A 26,678-nucleotide genomic window follows, 5' to 3' on the forward strand; every position below is an offset into this window, starting at 1 on the left:
TGACCGGTGTTTGAACCAGGAGGTGATGGAAACAGTGGGATTTAAAAGCTTCAGAGCAGCTTAAGTCTACCCTCGGCCGATCAAGAGCTTAAGAAGTCACATAGAAGTGTTTGTGTGAGTTTGAAGGAAATTCGGGGAGAAAAAATGGTCATGGTCAGCCCTGCTCTACTCACAGTGAAGTCCCTGAAGACCAGGTTTCGAGAGCCTCTTCGTAGGGCCATGAGAGCTGCGCTCGGATGATTGACGATTGCTTTCGGTGCTCGCGGTGCCGGAGTACTGCCAGACACTGGCGGAGTCCTTTACAATACATCACACGCACGCATTAGTGTCATTTGTCTGAATTACAACCATCAGTAGTTAGTTTTTAGTAGTTTAGTTTCAAGTGTACAAGCAGGTCTAAAGTAGTTTCAGGCATCAACCATGAAGAGAAGTCAAATGAATCACAGAGGGGTACGTACTGGGAAGAAGTCTGATTGGGACTTTGTGCTTGCTGCTCCTCTAATTTGAGTCCAGCCAGCAAAGCCTCTCGAGAACAGTGCTTATCCTGGGAAACAAAGAGTGAGAATAGTTAGGGTAAATTTTGTTATAATTTCATTTTAATGTGGTAATATTGATCCTGTAACTTAAGTGTGATGTCAAACAGAGATTCCCTGTGCAGCCAGAGGAGAAGTAGGGGGGAGTCTCACCTGTAGATGTGTGATGAAGGACAGTCTCTGCCGGGGAAAAGGTTCACATCCCTCCCACTGACACTGGCCTCCGTACACATCCTTTCCACCATGCTGCGTTGCTGCGTGGTAAAACACCTGAGACGGCGTTTCAAACCACCTGGAGAACAGAATGGGAACGAATCAGCAGAGTCTTTGACAGGGGCTCGACTGAGGGTAATTATAAACTTCCCTCAAGCACATGAGCACCCAGGCTGTGTCCCTCCCTCTCTCTCTCTTCTCCTTCTCCTTCCTGTTACTCTCCACAGGTCCCCCCCCCCCCCCCAGAGCTGTAGTCTGCAAACCCCCTACTGCCCCCGTGATCCTGTGTAACACCTGCTGCTAAACCTGCTAAAATTTACTATAATTAATAATGATGATTATTGCTGTCATTACTACTTTTATCAGTAGGAGTACTACAGTTGCCATTACATTACTATTGCTGTTACTGCCGCTACTATCGCCATTATTAATATTGCTATCACTGCATGTTCTTGTTCTTTTCCTCTGTCTCTCCTGCTTGTACGCTTCTCTCTCTCTCTCTCTCTCTCTCTCTCTCTCTAACCGGTCGAGGCAGATGGCCGCCCACCTTTAGTCCAGTTCTTTTCCTTGCCACTGTCGCCTAGTGCTTGCTCTTGGTGGGAATTGTTGGGTCTCAGTAAATATTATTATAAATTGCTCTATTTGGAAAGTGCCTTGAGATAACTTATGTTGTGAATTGGCGCTATACAAATAAAAATGGACTTGAATATGAACGCGAGGCGACCGGCGTGTACCGTTTACAGGACTGCCACAGACACTTGAAGTTCTGCCCTGCTTTCCTGCTTTGCTCGGGCGGCGCTGCGGAGGTTTGCTGTGCTGGGAGGTGAGGGTTGTGGTGTCCCGCTGATGCAGGCTGGGATACAGGGGGCGGGGACGGGGTTACGGTCGGCTGTGGGGAGGAGACATATCATTACAAAAGGCAAATAAATATTAATCACTACATATTTCTCACAGAGAGTAGTAGGTGGCTTAAAGTAAAAGTTGTAAATAAGAACAGAATATTCACTGACAGCTTACACAAGCTACATTAGAAGAATGATGTGGATTTCTTCCTCCATATAGCATTTGTCATTTTTATGATAAGATGGTAAGAAGTTAGAGAGGTCTTGTTGGCTGAGATGTAACCCCGGCCTGTCTTCTGGCAGAAGTTGTTCTCTCAGTTGCTTTACTATAGGAGGTGGGTATCGGTGAGAGCCACATGGTCTTAACTGGTCTCACCTTCTTAACCTCCAACTCACCACACCTGAACCCTTCCAGCCAACATGACAGGAAGTGCTGTGCAGCAAGTGTGTATTTGATGTTGTGTTTACACAGTAAGTTGTATTTACTCGTTTGTTCTTGCTCTTAGAATTACACTTTTTCGCAGATGTATGATTGACTTTTTAAATATTTCGAAGACCTCTTTGGACTTTTTCCTTTCCTCATGCACCTTGGACGTAGGTGAAGTTTTCAGAAACCTTACTTTGTATCATAAAATAAAGGGGAAAATAGACTCTTTACATTCAAACAGCCGACTTTCTCTTGGATTTTCCAAGCTCACTTTCCTTATAACAGAACTCCTGTTATGTAACTGACATTATATTGGATCCATAACTCTGTGGAAAGGAATTTTACATGCAGATGCACATTCACATAACTTTCTGTATGACACACAGGTTATCAACTTTATGATTTACACACAGCCTGTGTCATAACATGCATGTAGTAACAGACCAGTGCAGCAGACACATAGTCACAGCTTAAAAAAAAACAATTTCAATTAAATACTCTTCAACTCAACCTGCACACACTGTAATAAATACACTGTGTTTGCCCTCTATCTCCCACACACAGAGCAATCCGAGTAATAACATGACCCAGTCCTAACTGCACAAAATTGGAAGTTGCTGTCACACTGAGACTTAAAGACTTAGCCTGTGGCCTGACACTAAAATATTACACATCCAGTACATAACGTGCCACTTCAACTCAGTTACATAACGGTTGATTTCAGAATCAAACCCAGAAACCACATTAAAACACAGTCTGCGGCATTTCTGGCCACAAGTGGCAGTGTAGAGTAATGTTTTGATGAGCTGTGTGTGATCTACAAGCCGGTTCCCAGGGACACACATGCAACCCATAAACATGGGCTTGACGTAGGCCATGCTGTTTTAGTGTAATGTTTTACCCATGATGCTTATTTAAGTGTCATGTATAGTGTCTCACACATGAAGTGAGTGTAAATGTGAATGCCTCTCTGTAGATTTAACTTGTTCAGTGACACATGAAGACAGAGGGAGACACTGAAGTGAGAAAGCAAAGAGCTGTTTCTGCTGGAGAACAAGTCTTAAGTCATAGTATGTTGTATCAAGTTACAATGAACCCTACTGAGAGTTAAATAATGGCTGTATCTCAGCTAATACCACAGAAACAGCTAAAACCACAACTTACAGCTTCAAGATAAATGTATCCAATTAAGGCTACATTTTGATTTAGAGTAAAGTGTAAAATGTCTAAATACATAAAAACTGGGTTGTTAAATAATGAGTGAACACCTCCAGAAGAGATCTTTTACTTCATGCAGAAGTGTTTGGCCATATCATAATGCAAGTTTAAGAAAATAAGAGATAAAAAATGCTTAGCATATGTTTTGCAGTAGGAGATGTTCCCAACATGTCTGCTAGAATGTGAAGGGCACATATAATGTGTTTTGGTGTAAATAAAGCTGTTTGTTTAGGATACCTTTAGCCAAAAAGTAAATGATAAATTAGATTAGTCACAGACAACATACATGACTTGGTAATGCAAATACTCACCCTACTGTGTCTGTGACAGACATATTTTGCAATTCATATTTTGTGACAGGCGTGACATCAGGTCACACTACCCTACAGTGACTCACCGTTGAGCCAGCTGCCTCTGTGGGTGAGCAGTTCCTCTGCTGAGTGGCGTTCTCTATTGCTACTTTGGCTACTGTGCTTGGGTCTGTTCCTGCTGGCACTGCCACCATGGTGGCACTGCTGCCGGCGTTGTTGGGGTCACTGATGGTGATGATCCGCACTCCCACTTTATTGGGGATCCCCGAGGATGCTGCCGCTGCGCTGCGGTCCTCGTTCTCAGCTGGCCTCTTGAGGCCTCGAGCCTCGGAGGCCACTCCATTTGCAGGAGAGGCAGCAAGACTCTGGGAGGTAACAGTAACAGTGGGGGGGAGGGAGGAGTTGGGGAGCAGTTGCTGTCTTAGCACAGCGTGGCCCAGCCCCAAAGGTCCATTTGTTAATTCCGAGGGAAGCCTATTGCCTACTGCCTGGGGTCCGTTGGCCAGGCGCTCAGCCTGCTGGGCTTTGGCAGTGTCCTGCTGGGGGGGAGGAGGACTAGGGAGAGGGGGGTCTGAGCCATGACTCTTTTCAGAAGGGCCAACTTCCCCGTTCCCCAAGTACTGTTTGGAAGCAATGTGATTTGGAATGTTTTTGTTAAAGTTGCCACCACTGTCACCCCGATCAAAGTCACACACTCCGTTGACTAAAGTCTTTTTAGGGTCGGGGTTGCCCTCCAGAGGGGTGTTCAGGCCGGGGGAGAGGGCCTGCTTCCCATTAGCAGGGTGACTCTCCGTAGCCGGGCCATTGAGTGCCCCCTGGCTGTTCCCTGAGTGGTATGGAGGTAGATTAGACTCCATGCACTTCCGACCATTAAGCAGCTTCGCACCTGCCGCAACATCGCCGTTACTGGTTTTGCCGTTAGAGGAGTCTCCTTCTGCCAAAGACGAGTTCTCCATCACCTCAATCTTCCTCTCGTGGATGTGCAGCCCCGTGGCATCCTTAGCCTCCTCCTCCTTTTGACAAATGATTTTGTCTCCTCTGAGGGGAGCTGGCAGTGGTGGCGGTGGTGGCGGTGGGGCTGCTGGGGTGTGGTGGGGCAGGGTTCCAGTAGAGAATGGAGGAGGGGGAACGACCGGAGCCACGGCGCCCTGGCTGACAGCAGCAACAGCAGCAGTGGTGGTGAAGCCAGTGTTGGGGACCACGGTGAATGTGACTTGTCCAGCTGCCGTGGGGCCCTGGATGATGGTAGCTGCCCCCGGACTACTTGTGGAAATGAGTTGACCTGGCAAGAGCTGGACCGTCTGAAGGGCTGGAGCTCCTGCTGCAGGAAGCTGGCCAGGAACAAGCTGGACATTGAGCTGCTGAGGCTGAGTAGAGGGAGTCTGTGTGCTGTAGCCCGCTTGGTAGATGACCTGTGGACTAGGGGCTATCGTGCTGTTGGGAGGGGGCACCTGCGGAGCGGGTAGGATGAGCTTTCCTCCCGGCGTAGAAGGCCCTCGCTTTGGAAGCAGTAGCTGTTTGATCAAGCTGGACTCAGTGGAGGTAGGCTGAGATGGAGGAGTCTGGGAGATGATTTGGAGCGGTGGCTGTGGTTGATGCTGCTGTTGATGTTGCTGCTGTTGATGCCGTTTCATGGACAGTGCGTGGCTGACAGTTTGATTGGGCTGGACCTGGGTGTTGGAGTGAGAGACAGGAGGCGGGCAGGGACTGGAAGCAGCTCCTGGCTGCCCTGCTATCTGGATAGTTTGGGCACCGGGAATAGCGGAGGGGTTGGCAAGAACAATCTGGTGTATGGCAGGGGTGTAGGCGGGGCTCTGCTGGGGGTTGGGGCTGACTATTACTACACTCTGCGCCTGCTGCTGAGGCTGAGGCTGCTGGTTGGGAGTGGCTATTGTGGCTGCTGGTCCACCTGACTGGTTTGGCGCTGGTTTTGGGGCGATATTCTGAAATGCGACACGTGACCCCTGGGAATTGGGCACACCCGTGATGCTTAGCGCCTGACTACCTCCCACCTGGATGGAAGAGGAGGGTGCCGATGCTGCAGCAACACATTGAGGCTCCACCTGGGGAGCTCCACCCTGAGGCCCAGACAGGGGAGGGATTTGAGGCAAGGGAGGATGGTGGGTGATCGGAGGGCACACACCTTGTACCCTGGCGGTGAGGATGTGGCCCTGTGGTACCTGCTGAAATAGCGTGACAGGCGTCCCCGTGGGGAGCATGGGGGAGTGTTGCTGTTGTTGCTGAGCCGCAGGCAGAGCGGTGGGGTTCTGGGGGCTGTGGTTCTGGGTGGCTGGTGCCGACGTCGGAATCTGGACCACTGGACCAGGTCGGACATGTTGCTGCACAGCTGCCAGAGGATTTGGTGGTAACTGCAGAGGCACCTGTGGGGGCACCGGGTGACGAGAAACAGTCGAGTGGTTTGCATGGGTGGGTTCCTGTGCAGTCAAGGCAATGGATGGGGCGGCACCTCCGGTGCTGAGGCTGGGGCCCGGGGCCCGGACAAACTGGGGTCCAAGAATGGGATGCCCGGGAGGTAAGCCTGGTAACACAGAGAAAACTGTTCAGGTCTGGTAAGCTACTAAAGCCACCATGGACAACACGAGAATGTTGTCATATTAGATACTTCCCGTTTCTAATGACAGGCTGGGCAGGTTTACTTGTGACAGGTGTCACATGTATTAAATTATTTGTGATTTGTATGAACAACCAAAGCTACTTCCTGTGTCAGGCAGTTTATTGTGGTAATGTCAATGACTGTACATTATGTTTCAATAGAGCTTTAACTGTAACAGAAGGAGCCAAATAACATGGGTAGCAACATCATGTAACAGTCTTTAACATCATGACTGGTCGGGGAGACAAAACATCAGGCTATGAAATATAATATAATTAATTAATTATTAATTAATGCCAAGGAGGTTGGTTAACATCATTCCCTTAATGAGGCCTAAGCACGTCACATTTTGTGAGCTTGGTTTACTTTGTTGCTCCATTCAATAAAACCTATGATGATGATGTTCATATGATTCTTCGGCAACAACAACAATCACAACTTCCCCACAAAAAGTTACATATATGGTCACAGGATGGCCTGTGTCCTGCAGGTTCTTTGACATATGAGAGATGCTGCAAAAAGAAAATATCATTCTCTCATATTCAGAATTATTGCATAACATAATAACACACTGTAGCCAAATGTGCTGTGTTCAGTTTCATGATAAGTGATACAGCTTAGCTGCTTTCCTTTCAATTTCCCCAAGTAAGCTCCTCCAAGTAACTTTTTTTCCTTTGATCATTTTCTCAATATGTTTGCCTTTGTAATTAGTTCAGCCATCTTGGTCCCAGTGGTACACAGCTCTCCTCTCTCTGTAAAACTGCCAGTATCCTTCTCCACAGTATCACTTTTCTCAAGTGCCTTTTCTTTTCTTCCACAGCGCTTCAGCTTCTGACATTTGGCCCCTGTCTGTCTGATTAACTAAATGCATCGTGTGTCAACCATTTCAAAACAGAGCCAGAGGAGAATAACAGTCAGCATCCTGGATGACTAAACAAAACCCGTTGCAGGCAACTTTAATTCATTTACAGTCTCATGTGGAACATTTTAACTTTCTAGCTAAAACTCTTTCTTACACTCCCAAGAAAAAGTAAAGGAAAGCCATGAGCATAAGCTTGATTGATTAATTCTACCTGGAGGCGGAGCCTGAGGGTCTCCAGGTGCTTCATGTCGGGCTGCTGGAGGTGGAGGAGCTGCTGCCGGACTTTGCTGCTGCTGTTGCTGCTGAGACTGCTGGTAGTACAGCTGGATGGGCAGGGGGATTGACCTTCGCCTTAGCCCAACCAGAAAGATCTGAACCTGGCCGTTGGCCTTGGGCTCCTCTTGCCGCCGCATCGTGTGGTTGGGGAACACAGTCCTGTGGTGGGGGCAGGACAAAACTGGTGAGTTTAAATGCTGAATGCAAAATGTGCTGCAATTGAGTTGCACATTTAATATTAATGTTCAACATGTTTTAACAAAATTCAGCTAGTTGAAAATTTAAGTCTTTCCCATTTTACCAGTAGTTGGTGCACACTGCAGAGAATAAATATCCTGTAGAGTGCAGGGCGATTTAATTTTAAAAGTGCATTTGCAACAGATACTTCTGTCGTGATACAGCCTCATTTGACTCATCTATCTACGAGTCTATTTATTTCTTCCTTTTGCATAATATGAACACATTTTAAGTGGGAAGAAAATCATATAGCAATTATTTTGACATGTGATTGTGGTATGTCACATTTGAGTGGGAATGGTAATTTTTGCATTTCATTGTGACTGAAGTTTTATAATGGTATGTTGTAATACATTTTACCTTACTGGATATTGTGCTTGGCCATATTGCGATTTCGACAATATTGCGATTAATTGTTCAGCCCAGAAAGGATTTACCAAGAATCTATAGAACTGAAACTGCTTTCGTTTTACATTTACTGGTATCTGACTGGAGGATCCTTGTCAAAATTCAACACAGCTATGCTTTGTTAAAGCTGCTCTACCAAGGTAAACAGCAGCAACTGCTGTGTAGCAAACTGAGAAAACAGAACTCCAGTTGGTTAGTAGTAATATATACTTTGGTCAGGGCACAGAGATTATCAGCTGTCTGTGCTGGTGGAACATAAACGCATCAGACAGAAGAGGAGAGGGGACTGACCGGAGACATTTAAGGAACCCGGTGGAGTTCAAGATGTTGCTTCGTCCCATTTTACTGCACGTGGCAAGGTACTCAGAATACATCTCTGATCGAGACACAGAGCCCTCAGGGTTTGTCTCAAAGTGTGCGTTTAGCCTGTTGGAGAAGCATAAAGTGAATTATTATTAGTTATTGTGCAAGAAAAAAAGTGAGCAAAAAAGATGTTGAAATGAAATACAGACAGAACGGAAGATGGGTACAAGGGAAATCCTGAATCTCTTCTCTCACAAAGACATTTAAACTGGTCCTTCAGTTACATTGTCACTATAGATGTCTATAGGTTAATAAATCTTACCACTGCAGTGTAAATTTCTCCCCATCTAGTTCAACAATACCAGGTGGTGGTTGAGTGGATTGAACTGGGACCCTTGTTACTGAGGAGACAAAAAGAAAAGAAACATTTAAGTTAAAAAAACAAACAAAAACAAGGTGAAGTCTCCTGTATGATCGAGTTAATGTTGACAGACAAAGAAAAAGAAAGACCTGCTGTATTGATTGAATGAATGTCTAGTCTGTGGTGCTCCCCAGGCTGTCCACTAGATGTCACAACACTAATAATTTTGCATTAGTGGCCACTGACAGTACTGGGGTGAACACTTCCAAGGTTAGGTGTGCTTATGGCCCACCAGGGGTTACCTGTTAATTCACACACTTTTTTTTTTTTTTTTTTACAGCTGTTACAGGTACAGGAAACACAAAACACCTCAAACACCTGAAAACCCAACAGGTGTGAATTCTCTTGGTGGTCTCACCATCAGCTCCCAAAAAACTGTTCACAGCTAACACGGTTTTTATTCTTTATTCTAACTTTTTCATCTTTATTTTCTGCTTTAAAATGCTTTTTTTCCCCCATCACTGCAAATTCGTGTTTCATCATAAACTTGTGTATTATTGAGCGATTCAACTGGTAATGGAAAAACCTGTTACTTTTTTCTTTACACCATAAAACTCCAAGCAAATTACTCGCAGCAGCAAAATAAAAGGATGTAAATATTAAATATTCAGCACGGGGCACCAAACAGAACGGGCCTGTAAACAGCAGGACGCAGCGCAGCCATGTTGGAATATTGTGCGGCTCAGCAACAGGTGAGTTTGTCGGTCGTGAGTGAATCATTGTGAACTGGCAGTGATTCTGTATTTGTTACCTAAACGTTATTTACTGTTAAACAAGGAGTTTTGTCTCACAGTCAAATACAGACCCTGTATGTTGCATTGATTTGTGTCAGAATAGGAGAAATTTGTGTTTGGTTTCTGTTGGGTTGGACAAGGTGAAGCTGCTCTGTGGTATTTACAGTTGAGGTTGTTTAAAGCTCAAACACACAGTTGATGGCAGGTGGGAGTTTGCTGTTACCTTCACTCTGAATATCATGACTCACAGATTTCCACAGCATGTTGCCTTATTTACATTGCCTTTTTCATTTTATTTACAGTCCTGCCACCTGAGAGCTACAATGAAAACAAAGGTATGTAAATTTATATATGTTTTATTTAAATTTAAAAATTCCAGTGGACCATAATGGTTTAAATCTAAAGCTGTGTTTACTGCCTATAACTGAGTTAAATGCTGACACATGAAAATCCCTCACTAATACTAAAATTGAGCTTCGATAAATCAGTGAGCAAAAACTCAGCACCTGAACATTTCAATTGGTCTGCTCTTCATCTGACTGTAACTTCACTCTACTCAAAACAAACCTCTTCTTATTTGCCTGGCAGGGAGCTGCAGGTATACACCCTTGTTAAGGCAGGTCAGGCTCCCTCCAGCAGCATCACAGATTGTGTCTGACTGACAGATGGAGGAGATGTACGGACACTCACCAGCTGCTGGTGCTCCCTGCACGGCTGCAGGTACCTGCTCGACCAGCTGTGGTCGAACCTCGGCTGCCTGGTCAGCGTTGGCCTGATGCTCAATCAACCGCACCGCTGTTAGGGCGTCAGGTCCAAATGTGTGAAGGTCAACCGATACTAATCGCACTAACAAGTCTGACCAGAGAGAGAGGGAGGAAGAAGAAAAAGATACAAGGATCAGCACCTAGGAGTCTAGTTCAAACACACAGAACCACTCCAGCCATTTAGCAGAGAATCCAAACCAGAGGAAACAATCATTAAAGATTTCAAGGATGAAGGAAATACACTGTCATCAGAGCCAGTAACTCATGAATGGAAAGACTAGCGTGACTGAACTTGGCAGAGAGACAAGTTACCAAAACTCAACTAAGACCATGTGACATCAGATTTCAAGCTCTGGATTCACTTAAGAAGAATGAACTGGAATGGATCAAACATTTTTTTTAAAAAGACAAGCCAAGTAAATTTCCATGATTTCTTTTCTTTTCTTTTTTTTTTAACTCTCATACCTATGCTGTGGTCTACGGAGGCGATCTTGCTGCAGGGAATCTCTCCGAGCTGGGCCAGCAGGTACAGCACCTCCAAGGAGGCCATGAGGAGCATGAGGTCGGGCAGGGTGAGGAGCATCATTACCTCCCTGTACGAGTCCTGGTCCACGTACTCACAGATTAGCACACCATTGTCCTCCGCCTTACTGAGGTTGCCCAGGATCTCCATGGCTGAGGACAAACACAAAGACACACAGACACATTCATTGCAAGATGCTTCATATACCATCATGACATTCACAGTGAAGAGGGAAAACTTAACAAGGAGTTTGTCACCAGCAAAGCACTCACCTCTCATTTTGAGAAACCGGTCCCTGGACATCAAGCATTTGGTGATGGTGTGAAAGATCAGATGAGTCGTCCGAAAGTCAACGGGATCCAGCTGGAGCTACAAGGCAGACGAGCATTATTTATGGATTCCACCATCCAGCAAGTTGGCTGGCAAGAACCTCAACGTTCATTATAAATACTTTACAGAGTGGACGGATTGCCCTCCTCAGCACTGAGATTATAGGCTCTGAATAACAAACACACTGTACCATAACAAAGCTCGACTTGTTACTATATTCAGAAACAGCAGGTTGAGGTCTGTCTACTTACTAATGATTTGTGTTGTTGGTCACAACATATAAGCAACCAAAAAGTGCTCTAATAGGATTTATATTATTTACATTAATACATGAGACAAGGCTTTGCAGGATCATATCTGTAGAATGCTTAAAGTGCCCTAAACCCAACCATCCAATTAATCACATCAAAGGCTTCACTGATTGTATCAGGGACTCTATGCATAGAGTTTCTAAAAATAGACGCAGCCTCATTAACATGCGTACCAATAAATGTTATACTGAAGTTTCACCAACATTCTTCATTTCTAAATCTAAAACTTTATTCAATGTTGGATTTAAAGGCGCGGTCTGAGTTCAGTGTTCATCTGTAACTGTTGGAAAATATGATTATTCACCTTGGTTGAATTAATATGTGAAAAATAATCTAAAAAACAGACTAAGTGGCACAGCATCTAACAGCCGCAGTCCTCATTTCTCAGGAAACAGTATCTACAGCTACAGATGATTGAGTTTCTAAACATACCACATGTCTGACCCAAATAAACCCAGCAGATCTGTCTGTTTCTGAACAGTAACTCATCACTTAAGTAAGTAAGTAATTGATTTTGCTGGTTAATTAGCTAATTAATTAAGTTAATGTTAGCTCCACATTCTGGTTGAAAAGTGTTTTTTTTTTTGTTTTTTGTTTTTTTTTTAATGTGTCACAGTGGTAATACTAGTCCACCTATTTTTTTTTTTTAAGCATAAACTGTAACCCCACAAATCAATGTGCTGTAGTTTGTTAATGACAAGCTCCTCGTCCTCATCACACATGCTAATAATTGCAATTAAACACTCCCAAACTCTTGGAACTCAGCCTAATGCACATCACGTCAACCCCTGGAAAAATCCAAACCTTGAAAAAAAAAAAAACCTGCTGTGCCTAGTTACTGTTGCTATGCTGTGACTGAACAATATGCTAAATAGGGGAGGGACTTAGCCAGTAATGGATTAAATCTGTTCAGACCACGTCAATGAAGAATGTAATACAGTTTACAACACTGATCTCATACATGGACAGTTTATCATGTCACAGTAACCTACATCTGAATACAAACCTACCTCAGGCTGCTCACTGTCACTACATTACTGAACTGACCCAAATCCATGACATAAGTTTTCAAGTCACTGACCACAATTATGTCTATGTTCAAAACAAATGCCCAGAACCAGACCCACCTCGGCAGCCACGTTGCCCAACGTGTCCAGTCCGAGCTGTCGGAGTGAGATGAGGTTACAGTGGGCACAGAGCAAAAGGAAGCGCAGGCACGTTCGGTTGGCCGCCAGCAGCTTGACGTTGGCCTCCTCGAAGGAGAGGTTTCGCAGGATAACGGCAATCTGCAGCACCCGCTGGGCCTCCATGTCACTGATACCGAGGTTCCGTGGCGGGTGGAAGAGGCTCTGCCAGCGCTCCTCACACGACGTACCATCTGCAGAGAGGAGGGGAGGAAAGGTTTAGAGCGCCACGCCAGAGGAGAGTGTGAACAGATATTATTCAACAGGGGATAAAAGCTTTAACTTTCAGGATCACATTAAACCTAATAATTGTAAAATATATGATGTCATTTAAGTTCCTGAGCTTCCTGTGCCAGAAGTTGTGTTTCTTTTGTGTTGTCATGTATATTGTAAAAGTACGTGTAGTAGTTGTTGACATTTCTCCAAATGGTGCATCAATCATGTATTTAATCCACCCTTGGTTTTATTTTGTGATCTTCACTTTCATTTATTGTTAAAAACTGCTTTGTAAATGAAATGTGAAATGCTCAGTTGGAACTTCTAGTTCCAGAAGAAAGACAATAAAACACATCACACTTCTCACTCACAGGTATTAAACCAGGAAAACTGAAAAAGGAAATCACAGTAAACAACGTCTGCACACTTGAGCATGTCACAGCCCGTTAGGTGTCAATAAATTCACCGTGGGAGCATACAGGAGTGTACCCTTATATTGTTTTCTGTGGTCTCTACCACAGAGCGTGTTTACCTTGTGCTGGGCTGCCCTTGTCCCAGATCAGCTCCCTGACTTCAGCGTCCTCCACCACCTCTTTCCAGAACTGCAGAAACACAGAAGCTGTTAGCCGGGCATTTAAAGTCACTTATAAAAACGTCTACAGCCAAAGTAGGCAACTTTAAATTAGACAAACGTACGTTGACAGACCTGATTAACTCATCAACTTCAAGTTACTGCTGGCTGACAACCAAACAAAACCCATAACACTGAGGTTAGTGGGGCAATCAGCTCACTGCCAGGTAAGCACTTTTATCATATAACCTTAACATGGCAGAAGTGTCAATATCATAAATAGTGCTACAATTAAAAATCATTTAAATCGCTGAATAATCTGCTGATTATTTTCAGACACTATATGGACCAAATAGAAAAAGTAGTGAAAATGCTTGCTACATTTTTCCAGAACCTAATTTGACATAGAGAAATTGCTTGTTTTGTCCAGACAACAGTCCAGAAACTAAAGATATTCATTTTGCTATCATGGAAGACCTCTGCAGCAAGATTGTGTAAATCAAAGTTGTTGATGTCTAAGTTTCTGTCGATTGATGAATTGACCAACTGTTTCAGCTCATATCTTTCTTGGAACTTTAAACAGTTTTTTCCATAATCACGACATTCACATTTTTAATAAGATAACCCCCATTAAAGCCGTTTGCATTAGATACAAAATGTCCTTGAGCTACAGGCACCAGCTCTCAGAGTGTGACCTCTAACTTCAGGACAAACAGCCAAGAGACCCGAGCCATGACCGAGGATAAAACAATAACGCAATGTAGTTTTTATATTGCATTAATTTCATGAATTGACTTTTATGCATGCAGGTTATATGGACTGAACTCAAAATGAAATCAGTGTAAAGCCGCCTTAGAGATAACTGTTCTGAGGTTCCTCTGTGAGGAGCAACCATCAGATTTTCTGCCAAACTTCACACTGTAAAAATCGAAACTGATGCTCTGTGGCTTCTTAGAGAGAGCAGTGTTTAATTTCTATCTGTAACGATCAAATGAGAAAATAAATGGCTTGCAGGACACATAAAAAAAAAAAGAAAAGAAAAAAAAGACCTTTACCCTGACAAAGTCCCGGGACGTTTTCTCCTTCCAGTCTGTCCCGAATACCCCGGAGAAGCTGCCTAGCGCTACAGAGGCACAGAGGGAGGGTTAGAGTTACTACTGGCATCTATTCTATTGTTCATCAATTCCCTGTTATATAAGCACATAGAACCTAAACCAAAAGAAAAAAAAAAAAGTCCAACTTTTCACTTTGCACATAGTGAATTTAGCAGTTTTACCAATATTCACACTGACTAAATGTACAGAATCAACTTTTTAAAGTTTATATTATAAAGTTTCTTTGTTGGCTGTTCAACATTAGAACTAAACAGCACGATCTGACTGAGGTTGGAAACGTACAGTCGTCGAAGACGCCGGCGTGGGCCAGCAGCAACGTGACCAGTTTGGGGTCCTTGTCCAGCTGCATGGCGTGCTTGCTCTCGTTGGAAAGCAGAGTGCAAACGTTAACAGCGAAGTCCACTTCGTTGGGTAGGCCCGAGAGGAGAGACAGCACCAGTTTATTGTAGTCACACGGTGGAACGAAATCCGTAGACAGTCCATAGCTTTGGCGGAGATAGTCTGGAGAGAAAAAAAACAAAATATCTCAGGGTTACTAAATATATTCCACAATAAAATGCATTTAAATGAGTGAGCGAGGTGAGTGAAATGTCACACACCCACTTAAACATTTTTCATTTGTTGCCAAAACAGGGCTAAACAGTGTGCAGTGCAGCCCATACAAACGCAAGTTTGGTTATGTAAAAAATTTCAATATATTTTAATATTATTGTAGAGGGCTTCAACAAATGTCTCAAAAGGGGAAAAATAAATCAGTACTTTTGAATTTTAAAGCTAGGAAAAGAAGCATCACAACAACAACACAGGCAGAGGAGATACTGTGTCTCTGAGGAGCCACACAGAAGAAATAAAGCAGGACAAGACAGACGTAGAAGAGTTAGGAGTTTGCAACATGTGAATTAGCCACAGAGCTGCAGAAAGAGCAAAAAGCCCAGTTCCTTCACCGTTCTACTGCTGCCTCTTCACACCTTCAGCCACTTACACTCAGTTTTATGTTTCCTTTATCTGTGTTTGGGCCTTTAAGCCGTTCAGTGGAAGCTGCCTTTGGTTCAGTGTAGCTTGATGAGCTGTGCCTCGTCTGGCTGAGGAACTTTTAATTGTGTTTGTCTCGGACTCAGTCAACCTCCATGATTGGCTTTTTATAATTAAAGATGTCTAATCCAAAATACTAAGGAGGGCTGCGCAGAGGGAAGAATTATGACTTGGATGTTATTATTCAGCAGCACTAATTGACAGATGATCCAGTCTGGGAAAGTGCAAAGACTCCAGATTCCTCACTGCGCTATGGTGTGATTTTCTGCTATCAATCATTTTGTGTGCATAGGTGTCATTTTTCTATACAGTGGATATTTCAATTCGGTGCAGGATTTTTGTCGACTGCTGCCTCTGGAAACCAATCATACAGCAGAGAGGAGTCCTGGTGAGTGGATTTGATTTCCATGCTGAAAAGGTTTGTGCAGGCAAATGTAATTCAGCCGAGCTGCTATTATAGCAGCGACAGCTCCATTCAAAACCTGCCAGTCTGTGCTCATCCTCCAACACCTGCAGCGACACAGAGCTGCAGAGGACAGGTGTACGACATGCCACATGACACACACACGAATTTATGAGCAGAGTGACTTAGAAGTTCATCCCAGGTGTACAAGCAAAACATAACAACAGGGCACACCAGAGCTCAGTGTAATACTTCCAGAGCAATGGTCAAATACCTAACCATCACTGAGCCAACACGGAAGAAGATCAACCTGTCCGTCCCGCTGTGATATGGTCACATTTAAATTCAGAGCCTGGGGGACACAGAGTTCATCTTAAAGGGTCTGAAATAGAGCTAGACCAATAAACAGATTAAAATATACTGTCATCAGTTTCAGTATCATTGGGAATGTTGGCCGATAAATAAGAAATTGCAGGACAGAAATGCCAAGGTGGTTTTGAGGTGGGGCTGAATGATATAAAAAATATTTTTTTTTTATTTTGGCAGATTTCAGTTGGAATGGTCTTTTCTGTGTTTCATTTTCACTGAAGAAAATAATTATAAAAATGATGATGTGATTTTTTGTTGGGGCTTGTACCAAGAAGCCAGGGACTAAGTTCAGCACTGTTTGTCGTGTGTCTGTTTCCACCAGGGACACGTTTTGGAGTCAATCAGCTCAGCAGGCAGCGGGCTAAATGTGAGAGAGAAGAGCCTGAGGGAAGAACTGAAGGGCTGGAGGCTCTAATCTAAACTCAGGTGGAGGGAAAACCAACAAGTGCTTCCTCCTTCCCTTCATCAATAACCTGTGTCAGGGCAGTCAATTACCTCCAAGAGAAGCTCAGCAGTCAGCTCTGTAACACTGTGAGGCTAATGGACAAGCCGCATTCAGTGTGAGTGTGTGAGAGTGAGTGTGTGTGTGTGTGAGTGAGTGTGTGAGTGTGAGTGTGTGCGTGTGTGTGGGGGTCGGACAGAACAGACAAGAGGTCGGCCTTGGCCGGCTGCACAAAAAACATTTAGTTTGAAATATGATGTGGTTACGCAGAGGTTGCTCTTTCATCGTGAAAGCAGCAGCATGTTTGGGTTTAAGAAAATATTCACCAGCGCTGAGGTGTGTGTAGGCAACTTCCAAGAAAAGAAAAAAAAAAAAAAAAGGCACTGACAGTTACTGCATTCTTCTTAGCCTTGGTTCAAAAACAGCAGCGATGATCAAGGTGAGAACTGAATTAAATGATTCGCTGTGTTATAAAAGTGAAGCATGTTAAATACAACGAGCAGACTGATGGAGATGGAGTCGTCAAACAGCAGAGGGCTTAGTAGTGGGAGGGAGACCTCTCTCAGGTTTCACGGGTGAAAGTAAAAGACAAAACAGATAGTCATTTCTTTTCGTCACTACTCTCTGCAACAAATTCTTTCTTGGTGTGAAAAGCAGGCGTTACTATGCAGAGTTAATCAAACGGCTTGACGAGGTGGTATGGATGTTCAGAAGCCAGTGTTACAGCTCAAGACTACCTGCGTCATGACGGTGTGAATACAAAATCACCATGGAGATTGTGTGCCAAAAACACCAGGTGAAAAAAATAGCCAAGGACGTTTAGAAAACTAGCAGAACAGAACAACCTGACCGAAAGGTTAAGGAAAAAAAAAGAAAAAACACACTCACTACTGAGATTAGATTTCACATTAGATTTCTGTTTGGCATTGATGCAGTTGTCATGTTATCAGCCTGCCTTTAACTGGTTACAAAAACAGTTTGACATTTTGGGAAATCTGCTTATTTGCTTTCTTGCTCAGAGTTAGATGAGGAAATTGATGCCACTCTCATGTCTGTGTAAATATGTAGCTGGAGCTGGCACTCTGTTCACTTTGCTCTGTCCAAAGGTAAAAAAAAAAAAAAAAGATTTGCCTAGAACCTTTTAAACTCACCGATTAACAAATCTCCAGAGCTTAGAAACAACAATGTGCCGGTCTCTTTCTTGGCCAGAAGCAGTAACTTACTAAAATCTCCTGCTCTCAGCCAAGAAAGTATGGGACAAAAAAAAACCCCACATAAAATGGCAAATATTGATTGTCACACTGTTTGTTTTTTGTACAGATTAAAACACATGAAATAGGGTGTGTTAATGAATGGGTTGTTGGAGATGCTGGGAGGTGGATTTTGTTTGTTTGATACTAGAGCCAAGTTATCCGTTTCCTCCCTTTTGCATGTAATATGTGTAACTAAGGGTGGGCGATGTGGCCAGAAAATCATTTGAATCTCAAAAGACAATCTCAATCACAATCTGAATCCTATTGCTGCTCTGAATTTATTGTGAAAGTCCAGACTGGAAGTTGTGATTTGTATCTTTCCACCGCTTTGATGCTTCTTTTGAATGTTCGTCTGCTCGCTGCTTTTCTTCACCTACAATTCTGTTAATATGTAAATGTTTTGATTTGAAAGCTCGGGCTTGTCCTGCTTCGCATTTTTTGCTGTTGCTAGCTGCAGTTAGCAGACTAGCTGTTTAACAGGTAACGATGGTCTGATTAGCAGTGACCTCTAACCTCTAAATATAGCACCTGGATCATATCGCCCTTGATAGAAAATCGTCAGATCGCCCACTCCCATGTGTGCCAGCTGCAGTGAGGTTTCAAAATATTGGCTGATAAATCGTTATCACATCTTTTCAAAACATCAAATATTGAAATCAGCATCAGCCTTCAAAATGCTGTATCTTTCGGGCTCTAACATGCAGCCTGCTTGACTACAGCACATGAAAACCTGACGTGTTTTCACAACACAGCACAGTGAATTTCCTAACAGCTGAATTTAAAAGTGCAAAAACACTTTTAAGCCGAGACTCTGGAGCTTGTAAAAACTATTGGAGACATTGAAGCTAACTGGACATTCATCATAATTTGCAATCTGCATTATTTTCTTCCTCATCATGTCCTCGTGAAATAAATTCTAACACATAGAAAAACCTTGAAACAAACAGCTATTGTTGAGGTGCATTTCTATGCATATATTTGACCTGTGGGTCGACCACTTTCCCATGCATCTCACACACAGCTCTGATGAAGTGATGCTTTGCTGAAATCACATCTTGACCAAGAGACAGAGAGCCAGAATGAAGTCCAGAGAGAAACTGAGTGAGTCAGAAAACAAGAAGCAGAGACTGAGTCCATGAACCTGATACAGATGTGAACCAGACACAAATGGAAGGGGGAACTAGGTGAAGAGAGTGAGGGCTACTGAATACGAAGTGTGTTGTCTCTGCCTACCTGATACAATGTGTTGCTGGTAGTTATAAGAGTTGGGAATTGCACCGATTGGAAGAGAGGCTTTGGGATTCCCCGGCTGCGCTTCTTCATCATCCTCGCCGAAGTGGTGGACTTTCTCATACTTCTCCAAGTATCTGCGGGGGAAGAAGAAGAAGAAGAAAAAAAAAAAAAACAACAACGATGAGCTAAGAGTTGCTTGTTGTGAATTTTGCAGTGGATTTGTGCAAGACTTGAGTGACTGATAATGATTTGTTTCTTTAACGTATTCAAGCACATTCTCCACTGAGCACAGATGCCGTGAGGCCGAGGCAGCATTCTCTCTCTGTGATACTGTGTACTAACTAACCAACCGCTCACAGTCTCAACAGAGCAAACCAACAGCTAACAAATGTCCCCCGTTACAGTTTACAGATAGACTCCACTGTCTTTTTCTTTTATGAAACGTAAAACATTAAATTACTGCAGACTGGTCGTATTTAAGAAAGGGAAGAGCTAACGTAACTCATATCTAAAAAGATTTACAATACATCCAAAATCTTAATAACCCAAAGACAAAGAAAACAGGTTTGACATTCTGCTTTTCTTAGTCTTGAGCTCTAAATCAAGCTGCTACTCTCATGTTTTGTAGCGTAATCATCAAACTAAGGTTGAATCTTGTGCCTTTAAACAAACTGTTGTCACAATTCTAAGAGTTGAGAAAAATTATTCCCTCTTGAAAATTCAGCACAAACATCCAAAACTGTTCAATCTGAAGAATTTAGATTGAATACTAACAATTAAATTCTTCAGAGTGCAAAAAACAGGCTAAAGGTTTACATATACAACATATAGTGTTAGGCAAATGCCCTTTTATTAGGAGTAAATTAATACAATAAAAGAAATAATTCATGACAAATGATGAAAATGCCGTTAAGAGTACTGGTAGCTCAGTGTTTAAGACATGTAACATGCATTTCTAAGAGACCCGGAGCAACTCACTCATCGCTCCCCCTCTCTTACCTGCATTTTGTCTCCTGACTTTCATACGACAAAATAAAAGCAATGACGCCATAAAAAGGTTTAACCTTAAGATTTTACATGAGCTAATTTCAAAGATACTATATATGATTTTTACAAAGCTGCAAGTGTAATACAACATTATATTTTTGCTCCCAGATTTGGAGGGAAGCCCCTGAGCTGCTGTTGAGAGAGAGAGAATCCTCTAACAGGAGTCAGAGCTTTCAGAGGTTTCTAAAAGGGTGAACTCCACCCCCCTTCCTGTAGCATGTTGTATCACAAAGATGTTGCACCTGTACATATTGTCAAGTTGACAGTGTGCAGAAACGGCTACGCTCACTCTGCAATTCAAATATGACAATGGACCAGGACACTCATCTGACTGTCTCTCAATGTGTACTCACATTACAAGTCAAACATCCATCCTTTAAACGCTCACGACTCACAAAAAGCACAAACATTAATTCGTGGAGCGAGAGGCCAACATTTCCGAGGTAAAACAGGCTGATAAACTAAAAAGAATGACATTTAAAAAGATTCAACTGAGACTCAGTCAGACTTGAAATTATACACAAATGAACAACTGAGTATAAAAGCAGGAGCAGTAAGAGTTACCACGGCTGAGGAGACAAATTGTCTCACACACACACTCCAAGTTTAATTCAAGATAAAATATGAATCTACTCAGGAATTCAGCGTACACAAGAGTGAAACTCAACTCTAGTCTGTTTAAAAGTGGAATTCTACAATGACATGTGATAGCTGCCGGCCTGAGCTTTCAACTAACACTGCTGGTTTGCAAGTCGTTTTCTGGTTTGAGTCAGTGACGAACGCTTTCACCTGTCGTGCTTTCAAGCCTCAGAAAGAGTTAAGTCAAGGAACTGAGGCTAAAAATGAGCACTGTGCATCATGAGACAGGCATGTGTGATGACTGTCAGTGCAGCAAGTAATATTAGTCAGTAATATGATAATGTGAGATGTCAGAAAACAACTACAGACTATAACTGCCTTCACTTTAAAAATTAGGTATATTTGCATGTATTTTCATATATTTCAAAAAATGTTATCTTTCCAAACTTTTACCTGCTGAAAATCTAAGTAGTTAGTACATTAATTATTCTTTATAGCAACATGTTTCAGACGATGAGATTCCCAAAAATGGATTGAACTATTGTTGATTTTAGCTGACCAGGGTTGTGGGAAGAGGTTTGGTTAGCTCAAATTACTTTTCATAAAAATCCTTAGATGTGGTTATTTGAAAAACACCACTTCTCCTCTGAACAGTGCAACAGCAGAAAGTAGAAACAAGTGCAACACCAACAGAGAGCACGTCATCTTCAACTGTAATCCTCACATTTTTGAGAAGTTTGCACTCAATTTGGGGGAGAAATATTCTCCATCAGCATGCAGCCACCGAGCCTGGCCTTCTTTGATTTGATATAACACCTAATAATGATGCGGGGGAAATCTGCCAGACAAACAAAAACACACACACTCACGCAGCAAAATACCTCAGCAGTGAAAGTGTGGTGAACCCTGCCTGTGTGGCCGTGAGTCACCGAGCAAGCGGCTGTTTCTGAATGAGGCCCCGTTTGTTCATCGTGGCCAAGGTAATCCCCCGTCCGCTGGCTGCCGGGTGACACACTGGACTATAAATACACTCAGCCTTCATTTGTAGAGGGAGAGAGAGAGAGAGAGGAGTGCGCGCATGTGAGAGAGAGAGAGCGGGAGAGATAGGCCGCGGTCCCGACTGCAGCGTCATCAACCGCTGTCTGGGCACGAGCAAGAAAAAAAAAAAGAGCTGTGGGGAAAAGACGGGTGGGGGCATGGGGGGACTGCAGCTGCTCATGTCTGCACTTCCCCTTTTTTCATACATGCATGATAAGAGGAACATCAATCCCTTCCTACTTGACTTGTATGCGACAACCAACCAGCAGAAAGCACCGGGCTTTCATCATCTTATGACAACCGTTAAGGGAAATGTGTGTACTGCCTCTAGCATTGAGATGTTTTCCCTCCAAAATACTACGAGTGCAAAGGGTGGGAAACTAGCGAGGCATGAGACCTGATGGATAGAAACACAGTTGCAAACAGCCGCTGTCATTAGTATTGTGTTATTTACGGTCATCTGGATCACACCAGCATAGATACTTCTGGCTTCAATTACTCTCAGCTGCCTGGCTGCCCAAATGCCCTCGATGTGTCAGTGTGTGGGAGTCGATTGCCCCCTGCTGGACGTGGCCCTCAGACATGCAAACACACCCACAGCCGCTCTCTGGACAGAAATGTTTGCTGGGATTTAATGAAGCCGGCTGTCCAACACAGGCTGAGGGTGGTTTGCTTTGTCAATAATCGCAGGAACGTTTACTGATGCCGACTCCCAGCCAATTGAGAAAATACTGTTGGAAAAGTTGGATCATTCGCAGCACAGACCATTTGTTGTCCAATAGCAAACTTTGAGTGACGATGACGGACTTAAAACAATGCAATAAAATAATAAATGATTACAATACTGACTGCTTGCTCTAATGGTATTCCAGTGACTTCTGCTTGTAAGTAACAGCAAAATGCAGAGTGTTTTACCTATGACCAATCTGTATGCAGTTGGAAAGGTCAAAATATTAACCTTTTACTAATACACATGAAAGCTTTTATCTCTGAAACATCTATCTCCGTTATCAACCGGTCAAATCAGGATGGTAGGGAGCATTTCATGGCTACAAACCAGGCTTTTTGCAACAGAAGAATTCTCTCACGGGTGCAAGTTCCCTCCAGAAAACAGCCAAAACAGGTGATGCTTGTCAAGGAAGAGCGCTCACTTTTAGAGAGAGAGAAAAAAAACTAGAAGCTGTACATCTTTTTGGACATTAATGGTGATTGCGTTTCACTGAAAAACATGCTTTCCTTTGACTAAAGTTGGAATTTGTATGATTGCTTTTCAGTGTGGTGGTGCATCATCATTTTGGAAATATTCCTAATGACCACTCAAGCACATTCTACCTTAGACTTTGTATTTTGTGTTATTGAATCCTGGAAAAAAAACAGCTGTTATTTTTTTCTGCAAGTGTGAATTTGCTTCCTTTTCACCCAAAACTTTACTCCTGACCCTCGGGGCTCCATTGAAATGACTCCTGGTTTCCTTGGTCTTGTCATCTTTGGTATGAGATGTTGATCCCATCCACCTGCAGCCGCCATTTATTTTGTGGGTTTCACCATTTCCCTTATTGTATCATTCCTCATAAACAGCTGTGAAACCTCATGAATTCAACTGGGTTTCACCTTGGTGATATATCAAATTAATCTGATTAATTAGAATTTTTGTTTTAACATAATCTGCAAAAATATTTCCATCCATGAAAACAAAGTTTATTTGCAGTCAAAGATTAATAATAACTGTCTACATTAGATACCATGTTGTGAGTAGTTACACCACCCAACGCAGTTTACGGGAACGCTGTCCACATCCAGGTGGCATTTTCAGTTTAAAACAGCATTTCAAACTTAAAACTATCTCAGTCCCGACGACCGCTCTAGCTCTGAGGATGCACGTGCTGGTGTAAACAGGAAGCAGATTGTCTACTCTGCAGTTAAGCTGCAGAAAATACTACGAAAACAGCAAAGACAGCTGTACTTTTAATATTCAGAATTTAGCTCTAAAACAGCTGCTGGCAAAGACAACAAGGTCAGTAATGCTTGTATTTCATTGTCCATTTTTCTTTCACCACTGGTAGCTGAGGCTAATAAGACCCAATCATAGAGCAACCGTGGGTTTCTATGTCATCATTTCAAGAGGTCTTGGTTTCTGTCCTTCCAGACTACAACGCAAGCCAGGAGCTATTATTTTAACCATATTATATATCCAATTAAAAAGGTAAAGCTAGATTGTAGCATCACTGTCAAGTACAAGGCAGATCTGTCCATCTGCTTGTTAGCAAGGAGACTGAGTGACGGAGATTATGCTATCAGTGGTGACCAACACTGCTGGAGGGCAGCTCAAATTACAGACTGACCAAAAACACAACGTCTCAAGAGCCTTCAGATGTTATCTGTAGCCGTTTTCTCAAATGAACTCTGGACAATGTCTGGAGAATCAGGTCCAGACACTGTCCGGAGTTGCCCTTTCACACATGCACAGTAGGAGATTGTGTCAGATGTGTTCTCACCTACTGGAAATACTCAGTGTGGTTAAGGCCAGGGGTGGCGCCTGGGTTGAGTGTGCAGGAGGCAGGACATGACGCAAATTGTACGCTGCAGAAATCTCACTGTTTTGTTTACAGCCCATAACTGCTCACTCGCTCGCTGCGACTTCTCCGGACAATGACCTGCTCTATTCACACACAGGCTAAAGTGGACATTACACGGACTTTGTACAGAGGAGCTGGCAGGGTAAAGTCAGTTTAACGTCCGGTTCAACTGAGGCGTTCTCACATACAGCTCCACCAGGTAATGCTAAGTTCAGGGTTGCAATGCATGTGTGAAAGCACTGTGATAGCACTGCTGCTCTTCCTTCAAGTTCATTATATGCAGTATAAAAAAAAGGGGAAACAGACACTAGTCCACACAGTCTTGTATTTCTCCATAACTGGTTGTCATCTGAGCATCTCTTAAGTCTGAGCAGCAGCTAGGATGAGGCGGGGGAATAAAAACATGGATAATGCGAGCCAGATCAAAGGCCACTTCATCCAGATGTTTCAGATGAGCAGCAGAATCCATCGGCATACACAGGAGGCAGAGCAGGACCAGAAAGCATGATGGTTACTGGAATAATGTCATAACCAGGTGTGAAAATTAACACTAGCCAAGCAGAAAGGGGTAGGGAAATGTGTGTGTGGTATAATGCTGGATAGTAGTTCAATGTTTTTTTTTTATCCGTTTTTCTATTTTAGTAGAAACTGTGAAATCGCACGTTGTCTTTTCATTAAATGGCTAAATCTGCTGTGAATTGCCTTGAAGTTACTGTAAAATTAAGACTTTTGACATCATCATAATTTTTCAGTGCTCCAATCTTTGTCTAGGCTTTGTATACAATCTAATTAAGAGATGTGCATCAGATGTGCTCTTCGTGGTTTCCCAGTGTGTTCTCCACACAAGTGATGGCATTTGGCAATCTTTTGGTTCAGAAATCCACATGGCATTGTCTGAGATGCAGAGAAGGTCACAGGACATATATATATGTTTGAAATAATTGTACTTATTTCAAAGTTTTTGATATGAATTTGATAAGTTTGAAATTTCATTGACTTTAATTCAGTTACAGCTCCTTTAATGTGTGGAGGAAAAAAAAAACCATATGTCATACTCAGTTTCACATGACAACTAAACCACTGTGTAATTGGTGGGGTCGGGAGAGATTATGCCCTTAGAAGTGGGGTCACAAGTTGAGAAACACATGGTTAACTAGTCTGGCGTTAGTGGGGAGTTTATATTAAAATGTCAAACATTCAAATATCGACTGAAATGAGTATACCAGTCTATATGATCGCATCTGCTTCTGTACACTGCAATCAGTTCGGGGAGGCATACCTGAAAGTGAGGTACAATCATTTAGCTGTTATGGAAGCAGCATGTTTAACTCTGAAAAACAGAGATTACTTGGCAGTGGTCGATTCAGCAGAGCAAGGCACAGTCAAGAGCTGGTTTCTTTTTGTATAATCACTGTGGACAGTAAAAACTGCCCTTGAAAGTCCAACTCGCTGCTTACATCAGGCATCAAAAGGTGAAATCCGAAATATCTTAAAATACTTTTCAATAGATCACTGCCACGTGTACTCATCAAATAAAGGTTTGATTTAAACATGCAAAATGTCTCTAAATGATCATTTTCCTCACAACAAATGCCAGTGTGACAGGGTATCTCAGCACATCCTCCCTACTTAATCTGTTAGACAAGGCAGAATAACTAATTCCTTCCTTTACACATTTCCAACCATGTGTAAAAACCTCATCAAGATAAAAACAATTGATGACTTGAGCATTTAAAAGTAACACAGAGGCTTAAGTGAGCGGTTCTTAGATGTCAGTGCCTCCTGGGCCAGATTTCCTCCCTTTGGGGATGCAGTGGAGAGGGCAAACAAAGGTTGAACCAGGGTATCTGTCACCTGACTTGGCTTCTGTGTAAAACCTGCTGCACTTTGGGAAAGAAGTCGAACACTGTAGCAACACCAAAGGTCTTATTTCAAAAACACCCATCATTCACTCTCAAGTTGCGGTGGGTGCCTGGATGAACTAGAGGTTTTTACTGAAAAAAATAAAAAATAAAAATCAGGACTCCATTGGCCCACGAGGCTTGAGAGCTTCGCGCAAACTGCTTCCAAATCATATGAAACTACTAATGGAGGAGGAAAAGCGTGGAGATGTGAAATAGTATTGACTGAGAATCATCCAAATCAGTGTAGCCACAGGAAAACTGGATGCAGCCTTTAGTAACTCTAACTCAATCCAGTGAAGGAGTACACAGATGTGGAACATAAATGTATGTCAAATTATCGAAGTCTGTAAAAGGTTCTATACAGTCACAGGAACAGATCCTGTGCAAAC

At 43.0% G+C, this 26,678-nt stretch overlaps 1 protein-coding gene across 1 annotated transcript in view; it reads right to left on the reverse strand.

The window, feature by feature from the left end:
• arid2 (AT rich interactive domain 2 (ARID, RFX-like)) overlaps positions 1 to 26,678 on the reverse strand; it is a 33,770-nt gene that overhangs the window by 2,386 nt on the left and 4,706 nt on the right. The window contains exons 4-19 of the mRNA XM_056367741.1: positions 19,146 to 19,279; positions 14,696 to 14,914; positions 14,354 to 14,421; positions 13,260 to 13,329; positions 12,455 to 12,705; positions 10,959 to 11,055; positions 10,629 to 10,838; positions 10,090 to 10,254; positions 8,567 to 8,645; positions 8,233 to 8,367; positions 7,232 to 7,455; positions 3,631 to 6,083; positions 1,481 to 1,635; positions 687 to 825; positions 459 to 544; positions 174 to 297 (exon numbers count right to left, since the gene is read on the reverse strand). Of these exons, the coding sequence (XP_056223716.1) occupies positions 174 to 297; positions 459 to 544; positions 687 to 825; positions 1,481 to 1,635; positions 3,631 to 6,083; positions 7,232 to 7,455; positions 8,233 to 8,367; positions 8,567 to 8,645; positions 10,090 to 10,254; positions 10,629 to 10,838; positions 10,959 to 11,055; positions 12,455 to 12,705; positions 13,260 to 13,329; positions 14,354 to 14,421; positions 14,696 to 14,914; positions 19,146 to 19,279 (4,609 nt within the window). The remainder of the gene's footprint in view (positions 1 to 173; positions 298 to 458; positions 545 to 686; positions 826 to 1,480; positions 1,636 to 3,630; positions 6,084 to 7,231; positions 7,456 to 8,232; positions 8,368 to 8,566; positions 8,646 to 10,089; positions 10,255 to 10,628; positions 10,839 to 10,958; positions 11,056 to 12,454; positions 12,706 to 13,259; positions 13,330 to 14,353; positions 14,422 to 14,695; positions 14,915 to 19,145; positions 19,280 to 26,678) is intronic.

The sequence above is a fragment of the Seriola aureovittata genome, chromosome 22, assembly GCF_021018895.1.
Source record: "Seriola aureovittata isolate HTS-2021-v1 ecotype China chromosome 22, ASM2101889v1, whole genome shotgun sequence".
NCBI classification, from domain to species: domain Eukaryota; kingdom Metazoa; phylum Chordata; class Actinopteri; order Carangiformes; family Carangidae; genus Seriola; species Seriola aureovittata.